Source organism: Pogona vitticeps, chromosome 4 (genome assembly GCF_051106095.1).
Source record: "Pogona vitticeps strain Pit_001003342236 chromosome 4, PviZW2.1, whole genome shotgun sequence".
Taxonomy (NCBI): Eukaryota; Metazoa; Chordata; class Lepidosauria; order Squamata; family Agamidae; genus Pogona; species Pogona vitticeps.
Window position 1 is genome coordinate 24,996,810 of NC_135786.1, and position 25,043 is coordinate 25,021,852.

General features: G+C 39.3%; 2 protein-coding genes across 5 annotated transcripts in view; one reads left to right on the forward strand and one right to left on the reverse strand.

Moving 5' to 3' along the window:
* Positions 1-3,410: 3,410 nt before the first annotated feature.
* PKIG (cAMP-dependent protein kinase inhibitor gamma) lies at positions 3,411-18,205 on the forward strand. Of its 2 annotated transcripts, none has more exons than XM_078392580.1 (3): positions 3,411-6,096; positions 16,072-16,250; positions 17,210-18,205. In XM_078392580.1, exons 1-3 carry the CDS (start codon positions 5,885-5,887, stop codon positions 17,287-17,289), a joined length of 471 nt encoding a protein of 156 aa, XP_078248706.1. In that variant the 5' UTR covers positions 3,411-5,884; the 3' UTR covers positions 17,290-18,205. The 2 variants fall into 2 exon arrangements, with proteins under 2 accessions (XP_078248706.1, XP_078248705.1); XM_078392579.1 differs by having other exon boundaries at positions 5,949-6,096; positions 17,192-18,205.
* A 2,278-nt stretch (positions 18,206-20,483) lies between these two features.
* ADA (adenosine deaminase) overlaps positions 20,484-25,043 on the reverse strand; it is a 48,225-nt gene continuing 43,665 nt past the window's right edge. For all 3 annotated transcript variants that reach the window (XM_020789235.3, XM_078392578.1, XM_072996928.2), the window contains exons 9-11: positions 24,936-25,003; positions 24,263-24,392; positions 20,484-23,615 (exon numbers count right to left, since the gene is read on the reverse strand). In XM_020789235.3, coding sequence (XP_020644894.1) covers positions 23,511-23,615; positions 24,263-24,392; positions 24,936-25,003 — 303 coding nt within the window. In that variant the 3' untranslated portion in view covers positions 20,484-23,510. The remainder of the gene's footprint in view (positions 23,616-24,262; positions 24,393-24,935; positions 25,004-25,043) is intronic.

Sequence of the window (25,043 nt, forward strand, 5' to 3'; positions counted from 1 at the left end):
ACGGCTCGAGTTAAGAACATTTTGACTTAAGAACCGCTCTCATTGGAAAATATTGACTTGACTTACATACTTAGATTTGAGTTAAGAACTAAAAAAACCACGTGGGAGGCAGGGAAAGTGCAAAATTTGAACTTTCAGTTAACTGTTGGCCAGTGAAAAGGGTGCCTGTCTGCTTCCTCACTCCTCCCAGCGTTTAGAGAGTGGCTTGGGAGACAGTCTTCAGACTGCCTGGTACTGGACTGCCTGGACTGTATTTTCCCTGCCTTCCCTGAACCTTTCTTGACCTAAGAAAAAAAGAAACAAAATATCCCCCTCTAGTGGTCGAAGGCGGCATCGCAGCTTCCCATTAGTTTCTATGGACGGAAAAGAGCAGATACGGATCAAATGGTTTTCAATGCATTCCTATGGGAAATGCAGATTTGACCTGAGAACTTTTTGACTTGAGAACCGCCTTCCAATACGGATTAAGTTCTCAAGTCAAGACCCCACTGTATACCTTAGGTTTTTTTTGCTGTTGTTTGTTTTGAAAAATTGGAAAAAATGAGCCAACAGAGGGAGAGGTTTTCTCCCTCCTTTGAAAGGCTAGCAGCTGCAGATCTTGTCAATTTTTATCTGGCCAAGTTCTTTTTGCCAATCCCTGGTATGCCTTCTCTGTCTTAAGCCCCAGCTGCCAGTTCCCTATTCCAGTTTGAAAAATGAAACTAAAACAAATATTAAAATTAACACCACAGCAGCAGTGGCAAGTGGCTCTGAGAGGCAGCCGGTGTGAGGGTGCCTCAAATGCAATGACTCTAAAAGCTCGTGTAGCCACCCTAACTGTTATACACCACAGTTTAATGATGGATTAAAAATTTTCCCTACAGGATGTACACTCTGACCTAAAAACCACATCACTGTCACAAGACTCAAATGCAACTTGAAAAACCCTGGTCCATCTCCCAATTCATTTTCATGGTGCACTCGTGTCCTGAGATTGGAATGTTGGATTAGATTAGATAAATCTTGGGTTTTATTCCCTAGAGCTATGGTTGTGCCTTCTAGCATAAAGTAGGTATTCAGGAGAATATAGGAGAATAGGGATGTTGCCTCAGCTGTTGCCACCTATTTCATCAAGAAACCTAAAGGCAGAACAGCCATCTAACAATAATTTTGTGCTGTCAAATTACCTGACGTATGGCAACCTTTTTTTTAGCATTTTCTAGGTACAGAATACTCAGAAGTAGTTTTCCATTCCCTTCTTCTGGGAATTCTCTGGGACTATGCCACTTGTTTGAGACTACCCAGGCTAGCTTTTCTCCTGGGAGACATTGTGGGGAACAGGGGCAGGAACCAGGAAAGTGGTGGCTTGTGATGATTGATGGTTCATCACTGTTTACAAACCATGTACTTTCATGAACTTTCTAACAAAATGAACCATTTCATGGTACATGTGATTCAGGACTTCTGGGAGTGATAAAACGCCCCCCCCCCGTGACTTAGAGATGCCAATCTCATAGCGAGGCTTGCTTTGAGGGGCTTATAACTTGGTCATTCTAAAGCCTATCTTTGCCATACCTGGAGGAGGTGGGGAGGTGAGTCAGCTGAAGACTTGCTGTGAATTTGGTGTTTCTAAATTGTGCAGGAATCTGTTCCACCACTCCTGGAAATCCCAAATCACATAAACTATGAAGCATAGAAATCACCAACACCGATAATACTTCGGTGTTTCATTCCATTCTGGAGAGGCGTGTTTCCCCAAAGTGCCTCAAAATGAAGCACAAAATGGCCCAATTCATGAGTATTTTGGCTTTCTGGTTCGTTTCCTGCCCATCTGTAGTGGAGAATCAGACCTCTGGCTCCATCTATAGTGGAGAATCAGACCTCTGGCTCCACAGCCATATAGCTAACTCACTGAACTATCCAGCCAGCTACAGGTTGAACATTTGTGCTCAATTCTCTGACATGTACATGACAAGCAGAAATACAGTGGCCAAAATCCTGTTGCTTAGTCCAGTAACTTGCACTAGATTTCCCATTGATCCAGTGGGCCTACACTAGTGCAAGTTGACTCAACTCCTCCGTAACTTCTGTTGATTCAGATGTTGTTGTTGTTTAGTCGTTTAGTTGTGTCCGACTCTTCGTGATCCCATGGACCAGAGCACGCCAGGCCCTCCTGTCTTCCATTGCCTCCCGGAGTTGGGTCAAATTAATGTTGGTTGCTTTGGTGACACTGTCCAGTCATCTCGTTCTCTGTCCCCTTCTCCTCTTGCCCTCACACTTTCCTAACATCAGGGTCTTTTCCAGGGAGTCTTCTCATGAGATGGCCAAAGTATTGGAGCCTCATCTTCAGGATCTGTCCTTCCAGTAAGCACTCAAGGTTGAGTTCCCAAAACGGATAGGTTTGCTACTCAATGCCAAATGTGAGATCACAAATATTTTAGTCAATGGGGGAAAATGAAGTTAAAATTTCTCGTTTCTGATGAAATATGGCAATTCTTCTAACAATGCTTATACATTATTTTTTAAAAGCCCACTCACCTCACTTCTTCCAGCAACACTGTCTACCAAGTGACTTTCAGAGCACCCAAAATGAAAAAGTCAGAAACTATTATATTATGCAGTTTTAGTCAGACCTATAGTCTTTAAGTCCATATTTTAAAAATATATGGGATTTCTTGCTATTGCTGTAGACTCTAACAAGATAGGACGTTCTAGTAATAATTTGGATGTTGTAGACCAGCAGTCTCCAACCTTTTTTGGACTGCGGACCGGTTGTGGGGGTGCAGGCTCCATGCGCAGGGGGGCGGGGCCACCCCTGTGCTCATGGGTGGGTGTGTCACGCTCACAGTTGGGCATGCTGTGCTTGTGGAGGGGCGTATCAAGCTCACGGGTGGGCATGTCATGCTTGCAGAGGGATGTGTCACACTTGTGCACATGTGCATGAGAGCAACACGCCCACCCGCAAGTGCGACACGCCTACCCGCAAGCACGGGCCTACTGCCACTTTCTCCCTTACTGAAACACACACACACACACACATATATATATATACACACACCCCAATGCCCCCTCGGTGTGTGTGGGGCTGTTGCTGCAGAGGCGATTGGCCGCAGGAAGAAGTCATCGCCTCCCTCTCTCTCCCTCTCCCTCTGCCTGGCCTATTTTCCACTAGCCGGGGTGGCATGTGTAGCTTTTAAAAATGCTACAGCTTTGTGGAGCTGATTGGGGCGGGGTGAGAGAGTAAACACCGACTTGGTTCAAAGGCGCCATCGCCTGGCCTCTCACACGCTCCCCCAGGCTCCATTTTGTGGGGATCGGCAACAGGGTAGCCCTTTTCCTGCCATCCTGGCCTGCCAAGGGACGCTCTTCCGATGCCCAGCCGTGCCCAAGGCAGCTGCGACCTTGGGTTGCGGCAGGAGTGGCCCATTCGGAAGACCTTTCTCCCTCCTTCCTCCTCCTGCCTTGCTAGGCCCACGTGGGGACGCCTCCCACCCTTGTGGAGGAAGCGCGTCCCAAATCAATCTCCCTCCTTCTCTCCTACTCTCTCCCTTTTCCAGACAGGACAGGCCGTGGGTTCACACATGCAGGCGCACACACGTCTGTCTTGTGCACAGAAAGCGCTGCCTTGCGCAGCCAGTTGCGTCAGTCCAACCTGGTGCTTGGGGGCGACGTTAGATCGGGAAAACGTTCTTCCCCTTGACAGTTAATTTTTTAACTGAATCTTTTTGGGAGGAAGATCAAGACACCAGACACCTTGCTGTGTCTTCCCATTGTGTCTTCCATCTTTTTTCTTTCCCCTCCCTCTCCACAAAATATAGGGAGAGCCTCTTGCTCATGATGAAGGGTGCTTCCAGAACAGACTTTGTAGTTTCAGCATACACTCTCATAGTGGAAATGGAAGTACTTTTGGTTGTGAGGAAACCTGGAGACAGGCTTTCACAGACAAAGCCTTTCTGTAGTGTAGGGGATCAAATAGTTAACCAGGGACAATTTATAATTACACTATTACCTTGCTTGTACTGCACAACCCTTCTCTTGCTTTTAGGCTCTCCTAAGCCTATTTCCCTCAATGGCTTCTGCTCTGATGAAGATGAGGCAGTAAAGGATTCCTTTCAGAACACCGGGTGCAGCAGGAATCCCATGGGTAGTTCAGTCAGTGCCACAGTTGAGGCTGTTGGATCCTAACTGCCAGGTCATTTTAAATTGGTTAATGTTATATAGGGAAGCGGGATGGAGGGTCTTTTGTCCTCTGATTGAAATGAGATGGTGGGGTGGCATCAGGAATGAAAGAGAGTTCTTCCTATATCTATTCCCCATGAGGCCAATTATAGGCCTGCCTTGTGACCTAGTAGGCCTACTCATTGAGGAAGTAAGAACTGTAGTTGCGATACACTATTTGTTCTACATTAGGTGTAGATCTCCCAACCTACATACATGGCGACACCCAGAATCGGAGGGGAGAGTGGAAGACAAGCAACAATAGGTTCAGAAGTATGAGCAGGGTGAAAGGTGTGGTATGGCTAAAAATGAACAGAGCAGGAGAACAGATGAATGAAATAGGAGTTCTCTCTGCACAATCCAATTGTCCCTAGTTGCCTGTAAGTAACTGATCCTATTTAGTCTCCTCCCCTAAGTCTTCTTCAGCAGTTAAATATGAAAGTGTGTGTGTGTGTGGGGGGGGGAAGATACATTTTTTCTAGCACACATCTATGTAAAAGGAAACCTGTGCACTGTCTGACCTTGGCATCTTAGGTCTGTTTTGAACTTTTAATTTGATCTAGGATAATTATGCTTTTCTGCACAACAGGCTACTGCAGGTTCGAAAGCTGAAAACAGTAGAATATAGCTTTCAGTGAAATGAAATAATGAGGGAATGCAGTTAGGCAATGAATTTTTTTAAAAAACACACACCTAGAGAGAGTTTTTCTTTCCATGTAAAATGGTGGAGGGCATCTTATCTTCTCCCCATGAACATAAATATCCACCAGCGTACCACAGAAGCAATCTTGTGGCTTGATGTATCTACTCATTTTCACTTTATATTTCAAAATATACACTGGAAGAGATATAATAGTTTAATAGCTTCAAAAGATGGCTTTTCATCCACAGTATTTTACTTCTAGTAATATGAAAATCAAACTATTGACACATTACATACAGGACTATTTGTTTATTTATTTTATTTGCTAATTATTTTTCAACGTAAAAGATAAATTAAGGTGATTTACACAGATCAATAAAAACGACAATAGAGGATAGAAGTTCAATAAAGCCAGTATCAATTATCAGTGCATGGGAATACAGTATCTGTATGAATATGTATGTTTTCACTACCCAGTGTAGACCTCTCCTGCAGAATCAGCTGTTGAAATCCAAAGGCAGGGGTGAGGAATCTTTCCCTCTTAGAAGCTGCAGCTAGCATGATTATGGAAATGCTTTCTGCAGAGAGTATAGTTTAAGATGTATGGAGAACTCCCAACTGTGCTTTGAGTTGTCCGAAGACTTCTTTGCTTGAAATGGCACCACTATAAAGGTTTCATTCAGTGATTGGTGGATCTACAGAAGTAAGAGCTAGAAGGACATAATGTGAATCACTTAAAACTTTAATATACTATATAAACTTACTGTTGTTCTTGCTAATTTTAGTCTCTATCGCTAAGTATTGGTATTTTGGTTTGGCCATTTTTCCAAGGGATTCCCTTTAAAACAAATTAGTGTTTGATTTCAAAGTCAGGGATCTAGCTTGCTCCATTTGTGACAATGTATGATCCTGCACTGATGGTGCAGCTACAGGGTATCATTGGACATACGTGAGCTGAACCTGTATAGATTACAGCTTCTGACTCTCAAAAGGGGATTAGGTGGTTTGACTGTAATACAATGCTTCTGCAAACCTCTTGTTAAGATGCTAACACTTTTCCAAATTCCCATTCACTACAGTAAGTCCAGAGGTGCTGAGCTGGCCAGTTTAACATTTAGCATGTCTGAGAACAGAAAGGGAACCTTTCTCCAACAGTGTAAGAAATGCCAAATCGACATGAACGGAGACATGTTAGATTCACATGGTGTGTGTCCTCGGTGCAGAGCTGAGGCAGGAGACGAGCACAAAGGCAAGAGGTAAGGCAGGAGAAAACAAGGAGCTTTCAAATTCTACGAGTTCACTGCAGAGAGTTGGCCATGGGCCTTAGTTATAGAGCTTTAACATAGATTACAGCAACATAAATCCATGGAGAATAAATGTATGGAAGACAGACATGTTAACAGACAGAAACACCATGTTCAGAGATAGTACAGTATGCCTATAAATGCTAGAGATATAGTGTTGGTGAATACAAACAATGAGAGAAGTCTTTAAAGTTGTGGAGTTCACTGCCTTCATGTCCTGTTTCTATACCTGCAGGTGGTAGATACTGGGAATAGAACTATGAACTGGGTGGATTGTGGACTTGATTCAGCAAGTACATCGGCCATTGAGCCCAGTATTGTTAATTCTGACTGACAGCAGGTATCCAGGGTTTCAGGCAGGATTCTTTCCTACCTAGAGATATCCGATAATCCTTGGTGACCTATGATCCAAGGGCTACACAGTTTTGCCCTTGCATAGATTCCTAAAACATACAATATCAGCTGTGTTCAAGGTGATATAGTGTGTGTCTTGTTAGGTTCTTGAAGTCAGGATTTACAAGGAAAAGTGAGTAAGAGAGTGAAGAGAGGAGAATGAAAGAAATGTAATTCATTGGAACCAATGGAGCCAATCACCTCGAGGCAACATTGGAGGCATTCAAGAGAACTTTAAACAACCACCTGCATATATCCTTCGATCCATACTCCAGCACTGAGCAGGGGGTTGGACTTGATGGCGTTATAGGTCCCTTCCAACTTCATTATTCTATTATTCCATTCTCCACAAGAGAATTATGTCTGTCTGTCTGACCAGGGCTGAGTTCCCTGGAGTGGACTTGCTTCAAGCTGCATACTGATTGACACAAGATGATTGCCACCTTATATTTGCACATGATAATGAAAGGTCATGAAAGCATCTCTGTTTAGGAAAATTGCACAGTGCAAATTATTTTTTTTCAAGATGTGATAATTCATGGTCCTACCATGTGTGAGTGTCTTTTCTTTGTCAAAAGCAAACAACTATCACTACATACATGCTGAGTGTTCTACAGCAGTGGTCCCCAACCTTGGGCCTCCAGATATTCTTGGACTACAACTCCCAGAAGCCTTCACCACCACCTCTGCTGGCCAGGATTTCTGGGAGTTGAAGTCCAAGAACATCTGGAGGCCCAAGGTTGGGGACCTCTGCTCTACAGTATCTTGAAACCTGTTTCATGAATTGGATTGGCTCTCATATTGATTTTCAGTACAACTTTTAATTGACTAGACCAAAACTTCCACCACAACTCTGTAAGCTGATTCAACTGTGCAATAAATTATGAGAGGATCTTTAACTTTAAATGAAATATATTCAATTCTTTTTTGGTCCGTTTGGTAATATATTTTGAGGATTCTGAGAGTTTAAGTATTAAATAAGTTTAGAAAAATATTACAGCTCATCCCAAAGCAAAAGGCACTGTTTTCCTGAAAGGAAAAACCATAAAATTCATAAGCTATCTTGCATCAAATGTCAAGTATTTCTATTCTTAGTTGACCTTAAAAACTTTTATAACCCAAAAATATCAAAAACAGATGCACTAATTTATATACCGCCCTATTATTAAAAAGCACTATTCTGGTTGGTTTGCAATGCAATGAAATTAAATAAACCATAAGCAAACAGCAATAAATCATTAAATAAAGCAATTAATCAGAAAAATAGGTACTAAAATATTAATGTTAGTTGGGACAATGTTACCGTATTTTTCTATTTGTAAGACGATCCACCTTTCTAACCCCAAATTCGAAAATTTGATCCCTGCTTTTCCTTTTGCTAAGCCACAGAGCTTATCAAAAGGAAGGGAAAAGCAGGGATCAAAGGGCTCACTTAATTGCGGCTTCTCCTTGCCTTTTGTGAAGTAACGGGGCTTAGCAAAAAGGAAGACTTCCTTCGGGTAAAGGCTGCACAATCACTGATCTTGAAGCCCTTTCATTCTTCAGGATCAAAGGGCTGCGATCGTGCAGCCCTTTAATGGCTGCTTTACCCAAAGGGAGCCTTCCCTTCCATTTTGCTAAGCCGTGTGGCTTTGCAAAAGGCAAGGAAGGCAGCTGTCTTCCGTGTATAAAATGACCCGTAATATTTTGTCTATTTAAGGAAAAAGTGTTGTTTTATACGTGAAAAAATACGGTATTTCACTTATGGGGAAACATAATTATGAGTGATATAAAGGGGAATAGAGAGAAGGGAGAAGTCTTGGTTTTCTGATCAAGCATGTGTCCCATGCATGGAACTTGCTCCCCCCAGCCAATCCACAGCCCCCAAAAGATTGGGGACCACTGCTTTATGCTGTCAGATACAGTGGTGCCTCGTTTGACGAGGATAATCCGTTCCAGCAAAATCGCTGTAGAACGAAATCCTCATCAAGTGAAATGAAAAAGCCCATTGAAATGCATTGAAAACCAGTTCAATGCATTCCAATGGGCGAAATACCTCAGCGTCCAGCGAAGTTCCTGCATAGGACGGCCATTTTCCGGTGCCTGTAATGTGAGGAATCCGTCCTAAAACACAGCGGGGAGCCATTTTGCACAACGGGCGGCCATTTTGAAGACCTGACGATCAACTGTAAAGATTGTCATTAAGCGAAAAATCGGTTCCCAAAGCAGGGAACCGATCATCGTAAAGCGGTTTTTCCCTATTAAAACATCATTTTGCAATCGCAAAAGCGATCGCAAAAACTTCATCGTAAAGTGATTTCCTCGTCTAACGAGGTAATCATCAAGCGGAGCACCACTGTAGTTGAAAAGTGGGTGTTTACAGAAGAAATCATGCCTGCTTTGGTCACACAGGCAAAGCACTTTCAGATGCTTAACTGCACTCTGTGGTCACTATTCTGTAGGAAAAGTTAACATCAACAAAAAAAATCACTGATGGCCAGTAGTTTCTATTTTAGCCACCATAAAGGACATCAATTCAGCAATCACAGCTTTTTGTATTTCTAATCACAGCACTTACATGAAGGTTTGACACTTCTCAAAATTCAAATGGTTAATGTGACTCCCAGATGTAAGTGACTGGAGGTCCAGCTTTGCACAGAGTTAAATTGGCATTGAAGTCTTCACAGATCAACCAGTACCAAAGAGGAATCAGTATGCTCTTCTCCCTTGCTCTAACTTACATCTTCAAATTTCTAAGAATGATTAAAACATTCAAACAATCAAACAAGATGGTTATTGTAGGTTTTTCTGGCTGTTTGGCCATGTTCTGGAGGTTTTTCATCTTAACGTTTCGCCAGTCTCTGTGGCCTGTCCTCTGAAGATGCCGGCCACAGAGACTGCCGAAACATTAGGAAGAAAAACCTCCAGCACACGGCCAAACAGCCCAAAAAACCTAGAACAGCCATCGGATCCCAGACATGAAAGCCTTCGAGAATAAATCAGACAAGAGCTTCAAACGCAGAAGCACATTGGCCCTGTTTCACGTGGGAATCTGCTTGTAACTTCCATGCAGGAAGTTCAGCTATGAAGACTGGCCAGGTCAGCTGTGCTGCTTGTCAACAGCAACTTTTGGAACCTTGCTTTGGGAGTTGGTAAAGATCCCAGCCAAATATGTTTACTGCAGTGGGAAAAATATATAATCCAAGGGCTCCATCTGCTGGTTTAACATATGCGGAATCTAACACAGCAAACCATACTCTGTAGCCCAGCTTTAAAACGATAACCTGGTTTCCTAATGGTTAAGTGATTTAAAGTTGCTTATGATTTATGCCAACCCTATGAACTAATTACCTCCAAGAGTTCTTATTTTGACAGCTCTGTTTACACCTTGCAAGCTAAAAGGTCCCTGGTTTCCTTTATTGAGTACTATTGTAAGTTAGGTCTTCCTCTTTTCCTATGGCCCTCAACTTCTTAGCATTATTGTGTCTGTGTTTTTTTGGTAAGTCTTTTCTTCTCACAATATTTCTGAAGTACAACAGTCTCAATTTAATCATGTTAGCTTCCAGTGAGAGTTCAGCTTTTGAATTGATGTAGAACCCACTACATGTCTAAGTCGCACTGGCCATGTGACCACGGAAGATTGTCTTCGGACAAAACGCTGGCTCTATGGCTTGGAAACGGGGATGAGCACCGCCCCCTAGAGTCGAACACGACTGGACAAAAATTGTCAAGGGGAACCTTTACCTTTACCTTTAGAACCCACTTATTTGTTCTTGTGGTGATCCATGTTGTCCACAAAACTTTCCTTGAACACCACAATTTGAAAAAAATTTTTTTATCAGTTTTCTTCATTGCCCACGTTTTGCATCCATGCATAGTGATTGGGCATATAATAATCTTAATCTTGGTCTCACTGACATATCCTTACTCTTAAAGATATGTTCTACTTCCTTAATGATTGATCTTGCAGCTGCAATTCTGCATTTATACATCTGTATATAGTAACTGGGAATATCATACTATGGATTATCTTGGTCTTAATCTTCAGTAATACACCCTTACACTTAAGAATCTCCTCTAGTTTCTTAATAATGGCCCTTCTGCAATCAACTATATGATTCAACTATGTGACTTCTAATTCTCCTCACCCAATACTTACTCTACCAATGGCATCCTCTACCGAGCAGGAATACCCGCCAACATGTTTCTTTCTTTTTTTAAGATTCAAAATCACAAGAAAATATGTTATCAGAATGATAGAAGGCAGACTGAGATCTACTTGTGATTCCTGTTAGCATATTAAACAATGCAAGCAACAGCTAAGTTCAATTGTGGATTCAGACCCTGAACATTGAAATACGTTAGCAGAGCACACTAGATCTGCTTCAGATCTGGTACAGATGAAACCAGATTGAAACCCAGGAACTCTATGATGCAAAGCTCCATGTGGGGAAATCCAGTGGGCAACTTATTTTTTTTTTCAATTGGAAATTGCCTTAAAAAAAAAAGTTCATCCAGCAGGGGTGGTTTAAATTTTACTCCATGCTGGAATTGCTTTTCTTTGCTTTCTGCCCTGTGTGATTGCCTGACCCAATACAAAGGGGTGCTTGCAGGGCAATAACCTGTTTTCCCAAAACAGTGCAATTGTTTTTAAAGCTTTAAAAGTCAGTGCTGAAAGGAATTTGTGCTAAGCCCTATTAGAAAAAGGGTTTGTTGTTGTTGTTGTTGTTGTTGTTGCTGCTGCTGCTGCTGCTGCTGCTGCAACAACAAGAGATGGAAATTGCCAACTGGCACTGTGTCAAATCAGAGGTGCCAGTGGTTAGAGTGAAAAGAAAAAAAAAATAGTTGCAGTCTGCATATCTATAGCGATTTCACCAGCAGGGACTGTCTTTGAAAAACTGCAGATGAAAGGGGATCTTGGCATATTTTCCCCATTGTGTCATCACACCTTAAGATAGAGGGAGCCGGCAGCCTCTTTACCTCTTGAGAACAAACATAAGATATGTCCTCTTTCCTCTCCCAGAGAGGGTCAAGGAAGAACTAGAGCAGAAATGTGAGAAGCAAAGAAGTGCCATCAGTGACTCTAAGAATATCTGTGTAGGTTGAAGGACAGCCAGCATAAGCCAGAGCATGGAGAAGACTGTCTAGGAAACCTGAGGAGATCCTTCTCTCTCTCCCTCTCTCTTTCTCCATACAAAGACATGCATCTTCTTTAATGTAAAGACATGCATCTTCTTTAACTTTAGGCTGTGGGATATAATTAGGTTAAAACTGAGAGAATTCATGGACTTGAGGTTTGTGGATTTCACTAAGATACCTTTTCAGTCCCATTCAAGATCTGATAAAACCTATAAAAACAAATATATATTATACAAAGGAGAAAGATTGTCAGGCAAACACTTACTGAAGTATTTACTTATCTTCTTAAGGTCAAAAGCAAAACATAAAGTCATCTGCAAGCTATAATTCATTACTGTATTTGCCTTATCAGGTTTGCTTCCTTTCCATAAGCTTGCAAAACTTGAAAAGAATCTGTGATTAAAAGAAAATGGTCTTGTCCTTATCAAGAACAGGATGAAATCAACTGGATTAATCATGGCTCCGAAATTTAGACCAAAATTCAGTTGCTAATCCCAGCAATAATAGCACTACTGGATCAGTTGCTGAGTTGTAAACCTGCATTTACATATGTCCTAGAGTTTCACTGACTCTGCTCTGGCAGGGGCTACTAATTGGATTCAGGCCAAATTAATAATATGGAAAAACTGAAGATCTGTTTACTGCTATCAACTCTCTTGATTCTGTGATTCAACAATCCTTTATGATGGTATTTTGGTAGCTTTGGCAGCTCTTTGGATTCCAAGACCAGCAGGCTATGCTTTTGAGAGCTTTTCTTGATGATACAATCTGGGCAGAAAACCCAGAACATTCACCATCTTCTTCTGGAAAACACTGTCCCACTGAAGTCTGTAATGAGTCTGGTATTATTGCTGTTACTCCACTCTGCACCAGTTAATGTAAGACTGGCTTTTCATATCAGTGTATGTACTAACTTGATGAGTTAGTTTGGACTGACACAGTTCATAATATTTTTAAAGATACCCTTCAGAGGAGAGTGAAGACCAGAATTCTTGGGTCTTGAAAAAGATAAACCAATCCAAACTGGACAAGAGGATATAGTGAGAGTAGCATGAACTACATGAAGTCACACTAGATCATATTGCAGACAGAAGAAAGTACTTGAGATGACTGAATGCCCCAACTGGAGATCATTGAAGGTGAAAGCATTTCTCAAGGGTGATCAGTTTTAGCACTGTGGCTTTTTAGCACCTCATCAATCAGGACTTTTGCAGTTGAGTAACTGGGACAGAACATTTTATGTCCAGGAAAAGGAAGTACCTTTGCAACCAAACCTCTAAACTAAGGAAAAGAACAACTTGGAAGCTGATTTAACTTGGCTTTTGCATAGCTGTACAGGAACACATTAAAGGGGGTGGGTGAGGAAACGGCATATATTCCACAATATAATGTGAACTTCATCTACATTTTTTCTGCATTTTGAAGTAATAGAGAGTCTCACTGGCACTTCCCTTGCGGTGTCTGTTCTTTCTGTATTTCTTGTTATGTGGAAAAAGAAGGCTAAGCTGTTTTTTTAGGTGGAATGTGAAAGATATCTGTGTTCAGCACTGATAAATTAAACTCTTAATCAGTTGAATAAGTGAAGGGAGAATTTCATCCACATTTCACAACAAATGTTGTGTTACTGCATAGCATTCTTTCCCTTAGAGCCTTGTTCTGAAAAGGTGAATCTGGTTGGTTGGGAAGGAAAATAGCAGTATAGCAATGTAAAATATCACTGTAATAACATATTTAGTAATGGCTAAAGAAACCATGGGTAATATTTAATCATTGAGATGGGTATCTAGTATATGTATAAATTCTATCTCAGCTGTTTTCCTCTGGATTCTTGTTCTGTAATTTTTCTTTTCAGAATAGTGACTTTCATATCTTACTAAGAGTTTCCTCTTTTGCAGTGATTTAAGATAGATTTCCGAGTTTTGTGGTTTCTGATGTCTGAATTATGTCCATTAATTCTTTTGCATAGAGATGATCTTATTTGTTCTATGTAGAATACAGAGGGACATTGTTTTTAAAAGATGCCATAAATCACATTAGCAGAGGAACAAGTAAAAGTGCCCTTGATGTTGTGTGGGACATTGTTGGGCCCTATGTTCATGTTGCCAGAATAAATGTGGTGGCAAAGCTGGCATCTGGGTTTGTAGCAGGTATAGCCCAGAGCTTGTTAACTTAGTAATTAGAATATCATGAAGCACTTTGTCGAAAGCTTCACTGAAGTCAATATATATTATGTATACAGCATTCCCAGCATCTACCATGGAAGTTACCCAATCAAACATGAGATAAGATTAACCCAGTAGATTTGTTCTTGACAAATCCGTGTTGGCTTCTAGATATTACAGTACTGCATTGTTTTCAAGGTGCTTGGGAGAGTAGCTACGTCATAACCTGTTCCAAAATTTTCCCTGGGACTGATGTCAGGCTGACTTTTCTGTAGCTCCCAGGTTCATTTTTTGCACTTTTTGAAGATTGGGATGCTTGCCCTCCTCCAATTATTGAACATTTCACCCAGCTTCAATGATTTCAAGAAAATAATACAGTGTCTTTGAGAGTTCATCAGCCAGTTCCTTCAATACTCTTGGATCAGTTCATCTGCTCCTGTATATTTGAACTCATTCAAAGTAATAAGATATTCCTAGCTTTTAATATTGCTTTAATAATGTAGGATTTTTTTAGGTAAAGGGTAGGAGTAAAATATGATAAATAGATAAATAAATAAATACAGTCAACCCTTAACTTACGAACAAACTTTTTGATTTACGAACGGCTCCATTCGCAAAAATTGGCATTGACTTGCAAATGGAGCCTCGACCTATGAACGAGGTTGAGGCTCCATTCGCATGTCAATGCCATTTTTTGGAAATGGAGCTGTTTGTCGCCTTCAGAGGTCTCAAATGGATTTCCTCCCGACATCATAGGAAGTCCTTTGAGAGCTCAGAAGGCAAAAAGGCAGGGAGAAAGGGCTGGAAATTCAAATTTCCCGCCCTTTCTTCCTGCGTTTTTGCTTTCAGAGCTCTCAAAGGGCTTCCTCCGATGTTGGGCAGAAAGCCCTTTGAGATCTCCGAAGGTAATTTTTTGAAATGCTGGAATGGATTAATTCCATTCCCATGCATTTCAGTGGAAAATGGTACTTCGACTTTTCGATGTACGAACGCCGTTCCAAAATGGATTAAGTTCGTAAGTCAAGGTACCACTGTAAAAATATTTGGATCTCAATCTAAAGCTGCAATCCTGATCCTTCTGTTTTTACTTCACATTTGCTTGGAGAGCATAGACTTGTCTTTTGGGAAAAGACCAAGCTAAAGTAGGAATTAGCAAGGAATTAGCACTTTGCCTTTTCTCTTTCATCCATTATAATTTTTCCATCCCCACTGAATAAGCTAAGTCACTATTTCTTTTCTTTGTGTTTTGCTGCACAAGTGTCTGAATAATGCTTTTTTGTTGCTTTTAGCATCTCTTGCTACCATCAGCTCATTCTCAGCGTTTGCTTTCCTAACACCATCCCTGCAATTCTTTACTACCTATTTGTAGCCTGGCCTTCATTCCACTTCCTAAATATGTCCTTTTTTTGTTTTCAGGTCCTCTCTGAGCTTTTTGTGAAGCTCCATTGGCCTTTTTTTTTGTCATTCTTCTACCTGTTTTTCCTTGTTGGAATTGTTTATAATTGTGCCTTTAGAATTTCCTTTTCCATGCTTCTTTTAAAGAGCACTACAAAATCTAGAGCTTTTTTTTCCCTTACACTTCTTTGGTCCACAGATTGGCCAATCATGCCCTGATCTTTTAAGCTACTGCAAGATGAGGGTCAGAGAACATGGACAAGGGCTTATACTTCTGAGCCTTCTTCTTAATGCTGTTAAAAATGAGACACAATCATGGTAAATCTGGAAGGAGGGAAGCAGCAGTGGGAGGTGGGATGCAATCCATTCTCTTCCTGCCATTTTTATTACTGAAGCATACACATCTCTAGCTGCTGTCCCTAAATCAGCAATGGAGAATTGAATTGTGTTGGAAAATGATTAAAAATAGACTCTTTCCTGATTTCAACTGTATACAGTATAGACTTTTTTCATAAGTGTGAGGGGGGCAATAGGAGAAAGAATCCTAGAACTGTCAGTCCCCTGACCCAACATAAAGGACTGAATTTACTTTATTAACATCTATGTGAGGCTCTCTCTTTACTATAAGGTATCACCTCCTACTGAGTAAGATAGACATGTCTTCTGGCAATGCAAGTCTTCTGTTACACCTTTTGTCAACCCTGACCTATCATGAGGATGTTTGAATGTGTAACATAAAAATTGTTCCACATTTATGTTGGCTGGGTACAGTGGTTCCATTTGATCAATGTGCATTTTTTAATTAGAATATCTCTCATCTACCTTGACATTCTTTCAGTCATTTACATCTGTTACACAGGGATTCTGCCACAAAGAATGCAGATGACATCATGGAGAGTGAGGCTGCCTACTCTGATTTCATCAGTTGTGATCGGAGCGGCCGGAGAAATGCGATCCATGACCTGCAAGGAGATGCAGCTGCCCTTAACCTGGAGAAACTGGCAAGCACCATGGATGATATTGCTATTACAGAGGAAGGTAGGTTATCTTATAATAATAATAATGATGATGTACGTTGACTCTAACTTATGGTGACCCTTTTTAGGGTTTTCTAGGTAGAGTACTCAGAAATAGTGTTCCATGCCCTTTTTCTGGTGCATCCTAAGACTCTGCATCTTGCCTAACTCTACATACACAGGCTATTCTCCTGCAAAGCAGTGGGGAATCAAACTCCTGATTTCTAGCTCCACAGCAGATAACTAACCCACTGAGCTATTCAGTCACCTTGAATTACTTTATACCCAAATCTAAAAAAGTTCCCAAGGCACCCAGTATAATTCAGGAAACTCAAGTGCAAATGTTATTATTTACATGGGTTTATCTGTATAATCATTGAGTATGTCCCACGTATATCTCCCTTGATACTTTATCAGATCACTATTTCATAGATGAGTAAAAACATGCTTCTAACACTCCAATTCATGATCAGCTCTTCACTCCTACACACACACTTATAGCTTGTATGTACTATTGATTTATTGTACAATAGGGTACTTTCCACTGATTTAAAAACCGAAGGGCCATTTCTTTTTCTGCCTTGGGAGGTGGTGGGTTCTCATTTATTGGGGACACTTAGAGTCCAGAAAGCCCTATCTCAGTGGTGCTATAAACAGCATTCTGCTTGCAGATTCTAAATGGCTTCTAGAGTCACTTCCAAATTTCTGATCCTGCAGTTATGTGTTATTAATTCTTTAAAATAAGTCAGCAGCTGAAGCATGTGAAATGGCTATGAAGTACATGCCAGCTACCTTAGTAATGAAGTCTACGGTGAGCCAACATCATTACTGAGTGAAAGAGTTTTTGCCAGTACCAGTATCACTACTAGAGAATCATTACTGTTAACTAGATTTCATTTATGTGCCAAATAATCAATGCATTTTCACTGAATTCTGCATATATTTTTCCCTTCACACTCACAGAACAACTTCTTTCTGCAGAAAATCAAGTAGAGGATGGTGCTACTGAGAAGGAAAGTGGAATTATGCCTAAAAGCCAAAATAGCAGCCCAACGTTGTAAAACTTCAAATTTAGGCTGCAGAAGAGTTGGCTGCATGGCAAATCTTGTGGTGCTTCCATCTGCAAAGAAATCAAACTGCAACAAGGACATTCTCATGTAAAGGCATAGACCATGGCCATCTGGATCTCAGACACATTCTGTGGCAAGCAACTGGTACCTCCAAAGAATCCTCTTTCTACAGTTCCAAAGCTGTATTTCAATTACCTGAGCCACTTAGAGAGCATTACCAGCTATTTTCCTATATAGGAAAACACAACTTTGTTAATAAGACATACATTTCAGACTTTATTTTGCAAGGTACATTTTGCTCATGTGGTAATTATAAACATTATTTATTCCTATGTCCCTATAGATTAGATACCTTATTAGATAGATGCCTTATTATGCAGATGCCACATCTCAGACATGACTTGATATCTGAAGGCTATGTTATGAACAAAGAAGTGATAGGATTAATTCACCAGCTTCCTAACGTGAAGCTCAATGAAATCAATGGACACTGGATAAGGCAAACTATGCTTTTTTACACTCCAGTTCAGTGTGGATTGCGGAAGAAACAATCCTCTAGACACATTTATCATATTGAAAGACATATGTGAAGTATCACCATCCTAATCTACTGACTCAGTGGTTTTCTTCCCTACCATGGAGGAAATGATTAAAATTCATAGGTGCATACACACATATACCAAAGCTGGTTCAGCACTGCTAAACAGGAGCACTTTGAAATTTGGTTTAATAACAGTTTAGAAAAAGGGGGAGTGTTCTATCTTTTAAACAAACTCATAACATTCTACAGAGTTCAGTTGTTTGGTGAAGTTTTATATCCCATTAACAGGCATGTGTTGTGTTGAAATGTATATGCAAATTGACAAATCCATTTTCAAGCAATTAAAACTAATGTAGTTTCTTGTCAGTACTTTATTTTTTCATTTCTAGGCTTGTAGGTTGTTCAGATAATCTTAAAATCTGATCTTCCATATTGCTTTAGAAACATATATTTTCTTGGGATGAAGTGCTCTGCTGTTCCACTGTAACATTACTGTTGCAGGTAACACTGCAAATATGGTAACATAGCTCCACCTCTACAGTATCAGCTCCCTAAAATGGTTGTCTCACTTTAACTAACAGTAGGGCCAGGTCTGGGGCTTGTAGGCCACGTCATCCAACAAGCTGCTTGATGGACGAAATCTGGAGCTCAGTCAATTCTTGACATATGTCAGTTCAGCCTCTGTTTGAAGTCCTCCAGTAGTCAAGTTCACCATTTCTGTCTGCATGTAGGCTGTATGTTGCCCATCCCACTCTAAACATTTCATGTCTGACTGACTGAAATCTACCCTCCTTTAGGTCTACGTATTAGATCCAGTCCTAACCTCTAGGGGAGCAGAGAATAGCTTTTGTGACGACCCTTCAGAAATCTGAAGAGCTATCTCATGCATGTGACATTCTGAACTAGACAATACTCTGGCTAATGCAGAATAAAGGGGAACCATTACATATGCTAGCAGTTTTAAATAGTATTACATTTTGTTGGCAGTTGTGTTACACTTCCAAGTAGTGTTCATCCTGCAACTGGCTAAAGTCCCGAGATCCTTATTATATCTACTGCTGCCAGGTATATCCCACTGTATACCTGTGTATTTGATTTTTGTTTGCTGGCTAAATGCAGAATTTTGTATCCTGCCCTGTTGAATCAGGTTGCCGTCTTACATTCTAATGGTTTAGCATCTTCCGATTTATAGTTGTTCAACACCACTCATTTTTGTCAAGTGACACAGACCTATGGCAACAAGCCGACATCCTATTGTGAAAACAAAAACAATCTTTTAATAATTACAGTGGAACCACAGACCTAAAGTTTGCTTAATGATTTGTGTTCTCCAATCACTAGCTTCAGTTTCTTGTGTCTGCTGGCACAGCTGATATTGTAAGAATCCAGTCACTTCCTCATCCCTCCATTCCTATAGAGCAACCTTTTAAAACGTCTCATAGAAAAAAGCCATTTTTTGTGCTAAGCTGTTCCATGAAAGTTCAGTATTGAGCTACCACTCCTGAAGCCTTTCTGTTGTCTTTTTCCTCACATGTTTTTCCTACACGTTACCATTAAATTGGAGCAAGGAGTTAGGAGTTGATTCAGTGATAGATAAGCTTTCTACAATGTAACAACCAGCAATTGTGTGATTTTTTTAAAAGGAAATTTTATTGTTTCCATCCTACAAGCACATACACGGGGAAGACAGTAGGATACTTACTGCTCACTGCAGTATCGAAAGAGACAAGCTAAACATAGTGCTTCCAGCATGTTAAGTATGTCTAGGTTAAGTATTATATTTAGCCAAATCCCTTGTGAGCTTATTCTAAGCTACACAGGTCAAGACAAAGTTTCACTGGTGAGTTAAAATGTTAATAGGAATTCCTAATAGTGCTGAAAGATCATATATTTTAAATCTTATCCCATTTTTCAGAGGCATAGAAAAACCTGAGTTTCCATTAAATGAATATATTATACTGGGGCTCTGTAGCAAAGTCAGTGTGGTGTAGTGAACAGAATGATTGACTAGGACTCAGGAGGTTAGAATCACCACATGGCTATGAAAACTCACTGGGGATGGCAATGGTAAAACCACTCCTTAAATATCTCACAAATACTTTGAAAACTCATAAGCAGAAGTCAATTTCTATGGCCTGGTACAGCCTTTGGGGACATTTTGTTTTCCAAGCCGATCTTGGCCAAACAGGTTGGCCCAGCATTAATTTATACTGAGATAGTTGGTTGCTCTAGCTTTATACTGCCTTTATACTACATGGCGTAGTAGCAATACTCTACGGTTTCAAGGAAAGAAGGGTCTTTACTACCCAGTCTTCTCTTTTATTTTTATTTTTTTTAAAAGCAGACTGCTGGGAAAGAATCACATCTGCTTTTGCCTTAAGTACAAAAACAGAAGTACTGTACAGATTTGTTTCTCCTGCATAATAAAAGGCATTCTAAGCAGATGCCCAGCCTAAAGCTACTCTATTTCACTCAGTTAAATGTTACCCATTCATGTGTTCCAACAAGCTGAACCAAGGCAGAGTGCAGCAGTTTGCCATTCCCCAGTTTTTACCATTGAAATCCTTAAAAAAGACTTGGACTGATGTGCTTTATAAATCTGCATTTTTCTGATTGAGACAAAAATGAAGTACAGTATACATGTATTTAAAACTTTTATTGTATTAAACCAAGAGACATTCTGTTCTGTTCTTCAGAATGTGCTGCCCCCCCCCCCAAAATTAAGATAATACAAAACAAGGAGTGGATGACAATATTAAAACCATTTACAAGCAGGATAACTTTGTATTGGCACTGCAAAAATATCAAAATATTTTCTCTATGTATATAGTCCTTGGTATATATATAGACATTTGTTGCTACAAATGTAACAACAATCCTTATTACCACTGTAAGCTATTATTTTCCAACTCTATTTTCTGAGCCAGTTGCTATGCAAGATATACTATTTTCTCTATATTTTACAGAGATCTCAAAGCCATTCATTAGATTTTTGGTTTTTGAAGCTTTGTAATATCAGCTTTCATATTATAACCACCCTAGACATTCCAGCACAAGTTTTTATGATTAACAAAACACTAGCAAATTGTAAAAACCACCATAGCCAATTTAGTATACAAAATTTAGCATCAGAGTACCAAGACAGGGTCTAAATTGTGCTGATTCAGGAGGTTTGCCTGTGTTACCTTTCTTTAATCCTGCTCAAATAAGCATTTGGGAGTCAGAATGCAGCCTGCAGATATATAAAATTAGAATCAGCCTTCTTTGCATTGAAATGAAACAAAAACATTTTGCCGTGTATATTAGTAGCAGTTACAATGAATGTGGTTGCATATACCCTTAAAATATTCACAGTCACATGTGAGCATAAGAATGGACCAGGAGTACCAACAGCCAGAGATAACTAGAGACAAGCTCTAACACACTAATTTAAGAATATTCTTGTTTACATAGAAACATGTTTAAAGCAGGTCCAGCTTCTTAATGAACATCCTTTTTAATAAAACTGCAAGCCTCTATATATTAAGAAGGTCCTCAATTCCATTTTCAGCTCCAATAAAGAGGTCTATAATGAGCCTCTGGCATTGCAGCATCAGCTAGATATTCTACTCCCTCTAGATGCAGTACAGAATGACCAACTAGACTACCTTTAAAATCCAAGTATCTAAGGACAAAATTACCAAAAAGAAGCTAGCAATTAGACTTAACTAATTTTGAAGCAGTCTTATTAAATAGTGCAGGAGTATTCCAAATGAAGGGATTCAGGAAGTGAGAATATTGTAAATTCACTCTTGTTTTTTCAGTTTTTCCACATCTTAAAATAATCAACCTATATCAGATATCTAATTGGTTATCAGGATCAATTAATGTTCTGACTGTGGATCAACCACGTTCCTAACTACTTACGTCTAGAAGTACTGAACCACTATAATGAGAAAATTTAGCTCTTTTTGTTGGGGGAAAACCACTCTCATTTGAAGGGAGTAGAAAACTCAGAACATCAGACTCAATAATTTTTATTGATATTATGGAGGAAGAGGTAGCTAAATTATTTCTCTGCTCACATGGAATTCCAGCAACTCCTTCTCCTACTTACAGGTGTTCATATTCTATCTAGCTCATTTTCTAAGAAATATCCAAATCTAAAGGAATGGGTTTTAAAGGGCAATAGACACTGCAGAAGGAGAAAGGAACCCCCTATTGTCTGAACCCTGTCCCTTTATGAAAGAAAAGCTACAATTCAAATTAAATTCAAATGTCTGTATATTTGTATTTCAACCAAATTGTTTCCACTGAAATGAAATGAATGGAGCATCCAGTTTCAAGTCCATCTGGTTTGTGAATAAGACAATTAAGCATCTACCTCAATTAGAAAAGGATAAGCACCATTAGGTGTTATCTTGCTATTGGTGACAAAAAATAATGCTATATATAACATAGCTTATATAAAATTGTCTGCATAACAGGGCAGTCTCCATAGTTTTGAAAGGGGAGAAGTCAGTTATCTCAGCAAATATGCTAAATAAAAAATAATAATAATTAAAAGGTGCAGTTCTTAACAAAATCTGTTTATATCTTATAAAATGTATTTTGTGTCTTTGCACACATCCAGCTTAAGACATTTTAGGCAAGTTTGACTGGGAAAAGCAGTTGCTGAACAAGAACGAGTACTGCCGTATACCCCAAATTAGCAGGAGATACCAGCACAGAGAATGAGGATTTCTTGCATGGATTGCTCTTTTTATCAGGAATCATTTCTAGCCATCCAAGGCAGATGTTCATTTGGAGAATAATCATTTTATGTGATCTCCATTCACATGAACTTTTTTAAAAAGCTTTCTTGGAAGTACTGAAAAAGAATACTGTCTCCTAGGTGACATAACTATCTTTGAATCACAGCCACTTTATGATATTAAGTCTATAGAATTTAATGATGCCAAACGAAATAAAATAAAATAAAAATCACCAACTGTTGAGTAGACTCAAGCACAAACTTAAGATAGCCTGTGGTTGTATCAAAATATTACTGTAAGTATATAGTAATTAAGTGCCATGTTCTTTTTATCAGAGATTTTCCACCAGAAGTCATAACATCTCCAAAAATTTTACTGGTGGTAGAGGATTGTGGTTTTATTTATTTCTTTCACACATAGGGTGACTTAGATACAGACACAGACCAATTACAGAGAAATCTCTGAAAGAACAGAGATAAATTACAATGATTAAAAAGCAGAAAAGTTATTTAAGAAGGATTTTGCTTCCTACTGTGAATATATTTCTCTGTCTCACTGTCACATGGTAAAACACTTTTTGATAAAACAAATACTTTTAAAATTTGTCTACCGAAGTGGAAAGTGTAATCACTACAAACAGCAATCCACCTTCCAAGACTTCAAATCTCTGTAAAGATGACCGCCCATCCCCAGTTTAAAAAAGGAATACGGAAACTCACAGTACTTATATGTTATCTATGGAACTGTGCTATTAGCAGATAAAAGCATCATAGGAACATTGTTCTTTTTATTTAGTGCATTCTCCCTCCTGTCGATACAATAGTAAACAAGATAGTAATACTAAGTTTGTGCATTGTCTTTGAAGAAGCGAACACTGAGGTCTCCAGTAAGCATAACCTTTGCCAAAAACGAGGTCATGGCTGGCCAGCATGAAGGCACTAGAACTCTGTACTTTTTATCATGTCATATGCTTCATACAATTGGTAGAGGATTTCTTTTTTCTCTTTCTCCGGCAGGAAGCTTGACTTGGCTGCATTTATGTTCTGCAGAAAGGAAGAATGAACATGGAAGTAAAGCGTACTGCATTAGAAATAACAAATACCACTAATGACTGTGTATGTACTGCTACCTAGTTTTAGGTGAAACTAATGAGAAGCTGGACATGCTTTTTCCAAGCATATATTTTTAGCTTTAAAATGGGGCAGAGGAAAACTGGATTTTTAAAAACAATTGTTTAGCCTGTATCACACAGTAATTATCTGGTATTAACTTCCATTAAGTTCAGTGCCTATTCAGGTATTCAAGCAAAAGTATGTGGCCTTTAGAAGGAGAGGAGATGGAGGTGAATATGCATGTTTTGCCACCATGTCCTTACATAAGCAAGCTGAGGAAATGTAAAATATGAAGGTGAAGAAAAGCACTTTCACATGAAATTTATATATTGGAAACATAACTTCAAAAAGGCTAACTTTGTCCAAAGATTGAAACACAACTGAGCAAGAAATAAGCTCTGTCTTCCAAATTACCAAATTTAAGATCTAGCCACAAATTATTGCAAGAGAAAAGTACAACTCATATAGAAAACACAGAACATGTCTTCCTTCTGTCTCAATTCTGAAAAAAGGCACAACAGAAATATAATCAAATAAATAAATAAATACATAAATGATCTGAATGTAGATGAATTTACCAATCTTTTAAATTCCTCTTCAGTGAAGCCCATTGAGTCCCAAGCTATTTTGTAATCTGTGTGAATTGTGGAGTTGAATATAAGTGGATCATCTGTATTCAAAGAATAATTTGCACGATCCTTCCTAAATCTGGAAAATCAAAAATGATATAGATTTAAGATGACCCACATTTTTGACAGATAAAATCTATTTTCCTAAAGTTGCTATCCTCTTTGTATTCTACCACAGATATCATTAAGGCTATAGTTTGAATGACATTAATGCTTTCTTTGACATAGGAAAAAAGACAATTCTATGGAGCTTCAGAAGATGTCCTGGATACAAATTAAGAGCAAGGCAGATGGAGAGACATAGCAAGTTAGGTCTTAAGGCCAACATCCAACCTAGTATGATTTTAGATGGAACAATAAATCACCCTGACACATCACATTTTCTGAATTACTCATTAGTTGAAATCCTTTTAATAAGTTGCAACATGTAAGCCTGATAAAGTCAGCCTTACACAGCATAACTTTTAGAACATGATTTCAACTGTTTTAATCTGTCAACAAAATGAAATCAAGATTTTTTTTCTATTTGGAGAGTATTCAGGAATAATGGATAATCACATTAAATGGCTATAGGATTATTTCTTTTCAAATAATAATAAACAAACTAATAAATCAACCTTACCTTACTGCTGGATGATTACAGAAGGGTGTTTTACATGCTCCAGTGAGGTAGCTGGACCAAGGGCAAAGCTATATTTGTACCATAAAAAAAACAAAAGCATCATTATAA

Coding starts and splice junctions, on each gene's coding strand:
- PKIG (XM_078392580.1), top strand. CDS start 5,885: ATGCTAACACTTTTCCAAATTCCCATTCACTACAGTAAGTCCAGAGGT. Junction 6,097..16,071: donor GACGAGCACAAAGGCAAGAG/GTAAGGCAGGAG, acceptor TCTGTTACACAG/GGATTCTGCCACAAAGAATG. Junction 16,251..17,209: donor TATTGCTATTACAGAGGAAG/GTAGGTTATCTT, acceptor TTCTTTCTGCAG/AAAATCAAGTAGAGGATGGT.